Source organism: Canis lupus, chromosome 18 (genome assembly GCF_048164855.1).
Source record: "Canis lupus baileyi chromosome 18, mCanLup2.hap1, whole genome shotgun sequence".
Classification (NCBI taxonomy): Eukaryota; Metazoa; Chordata; class Mammalia; order Carnivora; family Canidae; genus Canis; species Canis lupus.
Genome location: NC_132855.1, coordinates 14315605 through 14327635, shown reverse-complemented (window position 1 = coordinate 14327635; position 12031 = coordinate 14315605). Strand labels below are relative to the sequence as shown.

The window sequence follows — 12031 nt, the reverse complement described above, 5'->3', positions numbered from 1 at the left end:
TACAATGTTTTACCTGACAGGCCTCACTGAGACAGCCACCCTACCCACACACTTGTGGTTCATGGCCAGGACAACGCAGCCTCTGGGGACTCAGGATACCCTGGCCAGTCAAGCCTTTCAACATCTCTGCATTCCTAACCCTAGCACCTTCATTCTCAGGTCTCTTTATCAGCGACTTTGGGCAGAGGTCCTCTTCACATGCCTCTGCCAATAGCTCCTTAGGGAGGGGTAAGAGAGGGCAACTCTGAAGACACTTTTCCCCAGTCTGACTCCATAGCCAGTACTTTTCCATCTCTGGCCACCTTCCTTTCACCCTTCCCCTTCCTACCTCAGGGTCCATAAAACTGCTAGAGCCTTTTGTTGAGGGCTTCCTCAACAGAGATGACCCCCGTGTCTACACCGATCCCTTGATTCTCAACCAAGGGAAATTGGACCTGGGGGGGTCTGTGTTTTCCCATTTTAGAATCTTGTTACACCATCACAGTAAGTGATGAAAGGCTTAACTCTTTCGCTTTTGGCCTGTTGCTTTAACAGACTACACCAATACCTGGCAGTTCAGCTCCCTCTCCTCGCTCAGCTGAGCTCCTAACAGTCCCTGAAAGTTTCCCCAGGGAACCCTCCTCCCTGCAGAATAGAGACTTACACACACCAAGTCTTAAGCAAGTGGCCTCCAGAAACCATTAGTCTGTAGCTGAAACATGTCAGGGTATCCTATGAAAAAAAATAACTGCAATCATGAATTAATAATATGGCATTTAGAAAATAATTAACATGTGTTTTATTTCTAAAAACACCAAAATACAGAGAATTCCAGAAAAAGAGGTACAGCATGAATACGTTGTATTTGCAAAAACATCTGACTTCATCTCAAGTCAGAGCTTGGCAGCCCGGTCTCATTTCACCATTTGGCTGTGTTTTCTATTTTCTCTTCCACTTCCATTTTTTGTGAAATGGATTGGCTTATCTGACTTCAGAAAACTTATAGCTGTACTATTTTAAAAGAAATATACTTCTGGAGTAAAAATGTCATACTCAATCTGCCTGTAAATTTATATAATACAAATTATAAAAAGATTCTAACCACAATTATAGATATCCTCCTCTTTATTCTTAACCCACATGTTAAGAAGTCTGCAGCTTCATCCCACTTTATAAAGTTAGAAGGGTGACAAAACTAACCACCAAGGAAGAAAACAATAAGAACTACCTAGCAATTTGAGACCTCCTAAAATACTCATGTCAAGAACATTTTAAAATATGATAAAAAAAAAAAAACTGATAGAGGACAAGTGACAGAAGACTTTATTCCACACAATATAAGCCAGGATCACCACTGGAATCTAATTCACACACCCGCCCTCAAGGCACAATGCAATAGTCAAGACTCCCTGGAACACCAGGGGCTCTAAATGTAGGAGAACTAGATGCTCATTTGGGACTGGGAAGAAATGAGTTTAGGATGTGTTTGAGTAGAGCTAAACTGATTATTCAGGGTTAAAAAAACACCCACAAACAGAGCAAAGGGAGAGCTACAGAAATGAAAATATGTGCCACTACTGTGGTGTCTATATCCAAGCACAGCCACATAAGGCAGACCACCCCAGGTGGGCCAAGAGCCAAGTGACACCCGAAGGGGCCAGCCAGGGCACAAAGCGGTCAAGTGGGTGAGGCTGAAATAGGCTGTAGCCCTCAAAACCAGGAAGAGAAACCAAAAACAGCTGCTTAGAAAGACTCAAATGCTTTTTTTGTTTTTTTTGAGATAGAGGAAGCACGCATGAGCAAGCGAGCAGGAGGGGAGGGGCAGAGGGGGAGAAAGAATCTTAAACAGGCTCCATACCCAGCCAGTGCAAAGCCAGATGCAGGGCTCAATCTCATGACTCTGAGACCATGACCTGAGCTGAAATTAAGAGTCAGCTGTTTCACCGACTAAGCCATCCAGGTGCCCCAAGATTCAAATGCTTTTAAGGTAAAGCCACTCCCTCTTACTACCCTAAGGAGTGGTCTAGATTATTTTTTTACACTGCAACTACAAGAAATGAGACTTTACACTACAACTCAGCACATGCATGTGTATACATACATACATAATAAACAACAAACAGAAGTTTCTCTAAATAACACCCATCTGAAAAGAGCTGTGTACTCTGCTATTTACATGTATAATATTTCCTTTTTCATGTAAAAAAAATTGCTGGACCAAACCCACTAAATTGATTCTAAAATTGTCCTGTAGTTTGACAGCATGGCGAAGTGGTCCCTGGCTAACTCGGGCAACAGGTGAAAAGTCAACGGTCTCATGAGATCAGAGTTCAGCTTGAATGTCATCCCTCTATTGACCAAAGTTCTGATTTCCCGCCCTGGCTTTGGAACAGTCCCAAACCACCCAAGGTCATTCATCAACCAGCCCAACCCATTTCTTCCATCTTCATCTTCTACAACCCTGTCAATAATCTGCATCCTAGCAAAACTGATCCACTTTCCTCCTGGGATGTGGAATCCCTGCCTCTCCCTGGGATTCTTTTCTCCTCCATCTATTCAAAATGCTCTGATCCTCCAAGGCACAGTTGAAGCAACCCCCAACACTGAACAAATTTCTCTTGCCTCCAACATTATAAGCACTTTATCCTTGCTCTCTGACTCCCATTTACACACACCCAGCACTACCTCAATCTCCCACCTCACCCTACCACATGCTTCCAAAACCCAAGCACGCCATCTCAAAAAGAAGCCCTTGGTCTATACTTCTTATTGACTGGACAAATGCACATCATCTCCTACAAAGGGAGAAAACTGCTGGCTGGGGACTTAAGACTGAGAAATCTTGGATCAGGGCCCAAACCACCAAGAACCTCTCAAACAAAACCAGAGCAGAAAATTTTGTACCTTTGCCCTTTGAAACAATGGTTATAACAAGCATTATAAGAAAATGATACTGACTGTTTAGAAATTCTTCTTTCAATTTCAATTCTTTCAATTCTTTGTTCAAAAAGTAGCATAACTCTAGATCAGCAATTTAGCAACATTACCATGTTCCATGTTTTAACTTCTCTTACTCAAAATCAAATCTGCCAAGTGTAATGAAGCTATCCATTAGTACTTAACAAAATGATAGATCCCCCTGAAGGTAAAGACCTCTGCTTGCTTTCTTTCAAGTCAGCTTCCTCTTCTGATTTCCATATACTTTTGGTTAAGTAATCTTTGTGTCTTATTTCAAAAACAAAATTTTCCACCTCATCTTTAAATCATGCATTTTAATTTCAGTCTCCCCCAGCAACATAATTAAAAGAACTTTCTTATAGCTAAATCAGAAATATTAGCATCAAAGTGTCTTAAATCTATATGCAAATATACTCTAAATTGATCTTCTAATAACTTCCTCATTTGACAAATATTTATCAAGTAACCATTATCTGCTCAAACATTGAGCTAGGAATGCAGTAGATCTTTGAGGTACTAAACTGAAAATGCCATACTTCCAAAGCAAAGATAATGAGATAACAGCAGATTCAAACTCATTAACCCAAACTGAAAATCACATACTTATGCTCACACTACTGTACTACAAAAGATCAGTAAGCAATAAGAAAGAAAATTCTAAAGATACTCTCAAGGTAAAATAGTTCAAACAAGTATACAGTGTAATAAATTGTCAAAAAAAAAAAAAAGAAGAAAAAATGGAGAGGCGGGGCAAGATGGCAGAAGAGTAGGATCCCCAAGTCACCTGTCCCCACCAAACTTCCTAGAGAACTTTCAAATCATCCTGAAAACCTATGAATTTGGCTTGAAATTTAAAGAGAGAACATCTGGAATGCTACAGTGAGAAGAGTTCATGCTTCTAACAAGCAAAATGACTAGAAGGAAAAACTCACCTCAAAAGAAAGAATCAGAAACAGTCCTCTTGCCCACAGAGTTACAAAATTTGGATTACAATTCAATGTCAGAAAGCCAACTCAGAAGCACAATTATAAAGCTACTGGTGGCTCTAGAAAAAATCATAAAGGACTCAAGAGACTTCATGACTGCAGAATTTAGATCCCATCAGGCAGATATTAAAAATCAATTAAATGAGATGCAATCCAAACTAGAAGTCCTAACGACGAGGGTTAACGAGGTAGAAGAACGAGTGACAGAAAACAAGTTGATGGCAAAGAGGGAAACTGAGGAAAAAAGAGACAAACAATTAAAAGATCATGAGGATAGATTAAAGGAAATAAGTGACAGCCTGAGGAAGAAAAATCTATGTTTAATTGGGGTTCCCGAGGGCGGCCGAAAGGGACAGAGGTCCAGAATATATATTTGAACAAATCACAGCTGAAAACTTTCCTAATCTGGGAAGGGAAATAGGCATTCAGATCCAGGAAATAGAGAGATCCCCCTCTAAAATCAATAAAAACCGTTCAACACCTCAACATTTAATAGTGAAGCTTGCAAATTCCAAAGATTAAAAAAAATAAAAAATAAAAAAATAAATATATAAAAAATAAAATAAAATAAAATAAAATAATAAAATAAAATAAAATAAAATAAAATAAATTCCAAAGATAAAGAGAAGATCCTTAAAGCAGCAAGAGACAAGAGATCCCTAACCTTTATGGGAGAAATATAATTAACAGCAGACCTCTCCACAGAGACCTGGCAGGCCAGAAAGGGCTGGCAGGATATATTCAGGGTCCTAAATGAGAAGAACATGCAGCCAAGAATACTTTATCCAGCAAGGTTCTCATTCAGAAAAGAAGGAGAGATAAAGAGCTTCCAAGACAGGCAGCAACTGAAAGAATATGTGACCACCAAACCAGCTCTGCAAGAAATTTTAAGGGGGACTCTTAAAATTCCTCTTTAAGAGGAAGTTCAATGGAACAATCCACAAAAACAGGAACTGAATAGGTATCATGATGACACTAAACTCCTATCTTTCAAAAAAAAATAAAAAATAAAAATAAACTCATATCTTTCGAATGTAACTCTGAATGTGAATGGGCTTAATGACCCCATCAAAAGATGCAGGGTTTCAGACTGGATAAAAAAGCAGGACCCATCAATTTGCTGTCTACAAGAGACTCATTTTAGACCTAAGGACACCTCCAGCCTGAAAATAAAAGGTTGGAGAACCATTTACCATTCAAATGGTCTTCAAAAGAAAGCAGGGGTAGCCATCCTTATATCAGATAAACTAAAATTTATCCCGAAGACTGTACTGAGAGATGAAGAGGGGCACTATATCATACTTAAAGGATCTATCAAAGAAGAGGACTTAACAATCATCAATATATATGCCCCGAATGTGGGAGCTGCCAAATATATCAATCAATTAATAACCAAAGTTAAGACATACTTAGATAATAATACACTTATACTTGGTGACTTCAATGTAGTGCTTTCTACACTCAATAGGTCTTCTAAGCACGTCTCCAAAGAAACAAGAGCTGTAAATGATACACTGGACCAGATGGATTTCACAGATATCTACAGAACTTTACATCCAAACACAACTGAATACACATTCTTCTCAGGTGCACATGGAACTTTCTACAGAATAGACCACATACTGGGTCACAAATCAGGTCTGAACCAATACCAAAAGATTGGGACTGTCCCCTGCGTATTCTCAGACCATAATGCCTTGAAATTAGAACTAAATCACAACAAGAAGTTTGGAAGGACTTCACAGACGTGGAGGTTAAGGACCATCCTGCTAAAAGATGAAAGGGTCAACCAGGAAATTAAGGAAGAATTAAAAAGATTCAGGGAAACTAATGAGAATGAAGATACAACCATTCAAAATCTTTGGGATACAGCAAAAGCAGTCCTGAGGGGGAAATACATCGCAATACAAGCATCCATCCAAAAACTGGAAAGAACTCAAATACAAAAGCTAAGCTTACACCTAAAGAAGCTGGAGAAAAAACAGCAAATAGATCCTACACCCAGCAGAAGAAGAGAGTTAATAAAGATTTGAGCAGAACTCAATGAAATAGAGACCAGGACTGTGGAACAGATCAACAGAACCAGGAGTTGGTTCTTTGAAAGAATTAATAAGATAGATAAACCATTAGCCAACCTTATTAAAAAGAAGAGAGAGAAGACTCAAATTAATAAAATCATGAATGAGAAAGGAGAGATCACTACCAACACCAAGAAAATACAAACGATTTTAAAAACATATTATGAACAGCTATATGCCAATAAATTAGGCAATCTAGAAGAAATGGACGCCATTTCTGGAAAACCACAAACTACCAAAACTGGAACAGTAATAAACAGAAAACCTGAACAGGCCAATAACTAGGGAGGAAATTGAAGCAGTCATCAAAAACTTCACATGACACAAAAGTCCAGGGCCAGATGGCTTTCCTGGGGAATTCTATCAAACGTTTAAAGAAGAAACCATACCTATTCTCCTAAAGCTGTTCGGAAAGATAGAAAGAGATGGAGTACTTCCAAACTCATTCTATGAGGCCAGCATCACCTTAATTCCAAAACCAGACAAAGACCCGACCAAAAGGGAGAATTACAGACCAATATCCCTGATGAACATGGATGCAAAAATTCTCAACAAGATACTAGCCAATAGGATACAACAATACATTAAGAAGATTATTGACCATGATCAAGTAGGATTTATCCCCTGGATGCAAGGCTGGTTCAACACTCATAAAACAATCAATGTGATTCATAATATCAGCAAGAGAAAAAAAACAAGAACCATATGATCCTCTCAATAGATGCAGAGAAAGCATTTGACAAAATACAGCATCCATTCCTGATCAAAACTCTTCAGAGTGTAGGGATAGAGGGAACATTCCTCAACATCTTAAAAGCCATCTACGAAAAGCCCACAGCAAATATCATTCTCAATGGGGAAGCACTGGGAGCCTTTCCCCTAAGATCAGGAACAAGACAGGGATGTCCACTCCCACCACTGCTATTCAACATAGTACTGGAAGTCCTAGCCTCAGCAATCAGACAACAAAAAGAAATAAAAGGCATTCAAATTGGCAAAGAAGAAGTCAAACTCTCCCTCTTCGCAGAGGACATGATATTCTACATAGAAAACCCAAAAGACTCCACCCAAGATTGCTAGAACCCATATAGCAATTTGGCAGCGTGGCAGGATACAAAATCAATGCCCAGAAGTCAGTGGCATTTCTATACACTAACAATGAGACTGAAGAAAGAGAAATTAAGGAGTCAATCCCATTTACAATTGCACCCAAAAGCATAAGATACCTAGGAATAAACCTAACCAAAGAGGTAAAGGATCTATACCCTAAAAACTACAGAACACTTCTGAAAGAAATTGAGGAAGACACAAAGAGATGGAAAAATATTCCATGCTCATGGATTGGAAGAATTAATATTGTGAAAATGTCAATGTTACCCAGGGCAATATACACGTTTAATGCAATCCCTATCAAAATACCATGGACTTTCTTCAGAGAGTTAGAACAAATTATTTTAAGATTTGTGTGGAATCAGAAAAGACCCCCGAATAGCCAGGGGAATAGTGAAAAAGAAAACCATAGCTGGGGGCATCACAATGCCAGATTTCAGGTTGTACTACAAAGCTGTGGTCATCAAGACAGTGTGGTACTGGCACAAAAACAGACACATAGATCAGTGGAACAGAATAGAGAACCCAGAAGTGGACCCTGAACTTTATGGTCAACTAATATTCGACAAAGGAGGAAAGACTATCCACTGGAAAAAAGACAGTCTCTTCAATAAATGGTGCTGGGAAAATTGGACATCCACATGCAAAAGAATGAAACTAGACCACTCTCTTGCACCATACACAAAGATAAACTCAAAATGGGTGAAAGATCTAAATGTGAGAGAAGATTCCATCAAAATCCTAGAGGAGAACACAGGCAACACCCTTTTTGAACTTGGCCACAGTAACTTCTTGCAAGATACATCCATGAAGGGAAGAGAAACAAAAGCAAAAATGAACTATTGGGACTTCATCAAGATAAGAAGCTTTTGCACAGCAAAAGATACCATCAACAAAACTAAAAAACAACCTACAGAATGGGAGAAGATATTTGCAAATGACGTATCAGATAAAGGGCTAGTTTCCAAGATCTATAAAGAACTTATTAAACTCAACACCAAAGAAACAAACAATCCAATCATGAAATGGACAAAAGACAGGAACAGAAATCTCACAGAGGAAGACATAGACATGGCCAACAAGCACATGAGGAAATGCTCCGCATCACTTGCCATCAGGGAAATACAAATCAAAACCACAATGAGATGCCACCTCACACCAGGGAAAATTAACAAGGCAGGAAACCACAAATGTTGGAGAGGATGTGGAGAAAGGGGAACCCTCCTGCACTGTTGGTGAGAATGTGAACTGGTGCAGCCACTCTGGAAAACCGTGCGAAGGTTCCTCAAAGAGTTAAAAATAGATCTGCCCTATGACCCAGCAATTGCACTGCTGGGGATTTACCCCAAAGATACAGATGTAATGAAAAGCCAGGACACCTGCACCCCGATGTTTATAGCAGCAATGGCCACAATAGCCAAACTGTGGAAGGAGCCTCAGTGTCCATCGAAAGATGAATGGATAAAGGATATGTGGTTTATGTATACAGTGGAATATTACTCAGCCATTAGAAATGACAAATACCCACCATTTGCTTCAAGGTGGATGGAACTGGAGGGTATTATGCTGAGTGAAATAAGTCAATTGGAGGACAAACATAATATGGTCTCGTTCATTTGGGGAATATAAAAAATAGTGGCAGGGAATAAAGGGGAAAGGAGAAAAAATGAGTGGGAAATAGCAGAAAGGGAGACAGAACATGACAGACTCCTAACTCTGGGAAACGAACTAGGGGTGGGGGAAGGGGAGGTTGGTGGGGGTGGGAGTGACTGGGTGATGGACACTGAGGGGGGCACTTGATGGGATGAGCACTGGGTGTTATTCTATATGTTGGCAAATTGAACACCAATAAAAAATAAATTTACAAAAAAAAAAAGAAAAAATGAACATAAAAACCCTTAAAAATGTCAATCTTTTTCATTTAAGAAATGTTGCTGGACTATGAAGTTAATCAGGTCAAGTATTAAATATCTGTAATAGAATATATTTCCATTTTAACATCAACAATATAGAGTCACTAACACCATTTGATAATGAGTAGTCCTTTCCTTATATTTTATGTAAGCAATATACTGCTTACGCTCAAAAGCCTGTGAATATATAAAATACATCCAATATCCCCACCATTCTCTATTTAAGTCTCTACAATTATTTTCAGTTTGGCTGATCATGCCAATGGTAAAATCATTCAAATAGGCAAGAATTTTGTGTCTATAAGTAGATGTATTAGAAATAACATTGTCACAAAACTGAACTGCAAGTTAATCTTTATCTCACTGTTTTTATAATTTTAATATATAGTATTATAACACATACCAAATATTCTCACTGAATGGTCTTACCTTAAATATGTGCCATATATGAAGAATAATGCCATCATTAGTCCATTTAAAATAAAAATTACAGCAACATAAAAGCAAGCAGGATCTCCCATTCCTTTAAAAATAAAAAAAAAAAACATATGTTCTAACTATAAATTACTTTGTGTGTCTGGCAATTTATATTAAAATGTGCTTATTTTGAAAATGGCACAGATATATTAAATGGTTGCCTTGGTTCCCATATGAATACGTGACACTACCATGGAACAAAGATGAGTACGTGGCAGTAGCTGCGGTGGTTTTCAAACAGGGCTACAAATTCATGGACAGCCTCGCATAAACGCATGGGGGTTCTCTGCTCCTATTTTTGAACCTGGCTGGGCTTATGACTGCCTCAAAGATGATGGTGGAGGCCATATCACATGATTTTCAAGGCTAGAAGAGGCCAAACAGTGTTCAACTTGTGCCCACAAAAAGCCTGGCTACTCTGAGGTGCTATGCTATACAAAGCCCAAGGTGCATGGAAAGGCCATTATGTAGGTGTCCCAGTTGACCGTTCCAACTGAGCTCAGCCTGGCAGGCACCCCAGCCCTGGAGCCAGAATATAAGTGAAGCAGTCTCCAATTAATTCCAGTCTTCCCAAGCCACTTAAGTCTAGCAGAAGCCTCTGACATTGTGGAAACAAATCAACCCTGCTACATACTGCCCAAATTCCTCACTTGCAGAATCCATAAGCATAATAAAATGGTTATTTATATCACTAAGTTTGCAGGAAGTTTAATAAGCTCCAACAAATAACTGGACAATATCATGGAAAGAACCTTGCCTTCACAGCTTTCAATAGGACTGAGTCCTTCTCCTCTGGTAACCGTCCAACATATCTTGGTTTGAAGACCAATCAAGTCCATTATTTTGGTATAAATCCGGTACCAGCTGGCTAAGATAACCTATTTTTTAAAAAAATAGAGACATTTTTTAGAGGAAAGATATTATCATCAACAGTTTCATTACTAGAATAATTTTGAGATATTTTGGTAATTACCAAATTTTCCTTTCCTATACCATCTACTTAGCTCCCTTTAAATCTAGTAAAATAAGCCTCACAATCCCCTACACAGATTTTTCATTGGTCAGTCTTCAACTGTCCACCCATGGGTAAGAATAAAATACAACATGATACACATAAGATTTATATTTTTCAAAAGATATAGAATTCTACTAAGGTACATTAAAAAAGTTGAACAAATAGGTACTCTGTCTTCCTGAATAGATCTAATTTCTCAAGATGTGAATTTTCCATCAGATTAATTCATAAACATAAAACAATGCTAAGCAAAATCCCAAGTTATCTGTCTGGAAGTGTTATGTGGCAACATAACAAAAAGGAGATTAACTGAAGGGAATATTCTAGCAGATATTAAACAAAAAAATCACTTACAAAAATTAAAACAGTATGATACTGGCACAGGAACAGCCAGACAGATCAAAGTAATCATGGTGGAGGCAGAGCAGTGCTACTCAGATCCCCCTCCATGGCCAAACACTCATTTCCCCAGTGGCTGGGAGGGCTGGTGGCTGACAGCTCTCAGTTGAGTCCCTCTCTGGGAACTACCCTCTGCAGAGGAGAGTAAATTCATTACAGGTCACACCCGGACCCAAAGATGACCCAAAGAAAACCCAACCGCAACCACATTCAGTACCTGACTACTCAATGGGGAGGGCTGTAAAGGCCAGGGGCACCTCTCCTCAGGGTAGGACAACTCTGCAGGGCATCTCAATCCCAGAACTCCCAGTGGGATTGCTTACAGCCTTTGTTGTCACTGCATCATAGCCCAACTCTCCTCCTGCCTTATCCAATTTCCTTTATCCCTCTTTAGGTATTGTCCCCAAAGGCACTCCCTCTAGATACTCCTATATGCAAATCTCCATCTCAAAGCCTATTTCCCAGGACCTCAACCTAATGTAATACAGAACACCAAGTCCACAAAAAGATGCAAGCATATATGTATAATAACTTTGTATGTAATACAGAAAACTACTTCAAATGAGTAGGGAGAAGATGGACCACCCATCAAAGTGTCAGGTTACCCATGAGACCATTTTGAAAAAATATATGATTCCTATCCCATACTGTTCATCAAATCACAGTTTTGTGTTTCCTATCCCATTCTGTGCATCGACAAATTCCAGAAATATTTAAAATGTAAACAACAAAAAAAAACAATTACAATAAAGTTTTTTTATATGAATACATAAAAACCATAAATTTAAGACTCATAGATATGGTATTTCTGTACAGAAAAAAATACATACAGATCATATACAACATTAAAAGGCTAACAAAAAGCTGGGGGAAAATGTTTACCCATATAGCATTGTATTAATATCCAATATATAAAAACAAGCTCTTACAAAATTTCAATAGAAATACAAAGGGCATAAGCAATTACTTTTAAAATTAAAAATGCATTTTAATGTATAATATTAAATGAAATACATATATACACATATATATAGGAATGAACAAAATACATCATGTGATTTTGATTTTTTTGCCTACCAAATTGGCAGGGATTCAGGGACATAAGAATTTTCAAAA

General features: G+C 38.5%; 1 protein-coding gene across 6 annotated transcripts in view; it reads right to left on the bottom strand.

The window, feature by feature from the left end:
* The window catches only part of DPY19L1 (dpy-19 like C-mannosyltransferase 1), a 141658-nt gene that overhangs the window by 106908 nt on the left and 22719 nt on the right, over nucleotides 1–12031 (bottom strand). For all 6 annotated transcript variants that reach the window (XR_012010664.1, XM_072783511.1, XM_072783510.1 and 3 more), the window contains exons 5-6: nucleotides 10259–10379; nucleotides 9454–9547 (exon numbers count right to left, since the gene is read on the bottom strand). Coding sequence is in view for 5 of the 6 variants with exons in the window: in XM_072783511.1 (XP_072639612.1) it covers nucleotides 9454–9547; nucleotides 10259–10379 (215 nt within the window). In the remaining variant the exon portion in view is untranslated. The remainder of the gene's footprint in view (nucleotides 1–9453; nucleotides 9548–10258; nucleotides 10380–12031) is intronic.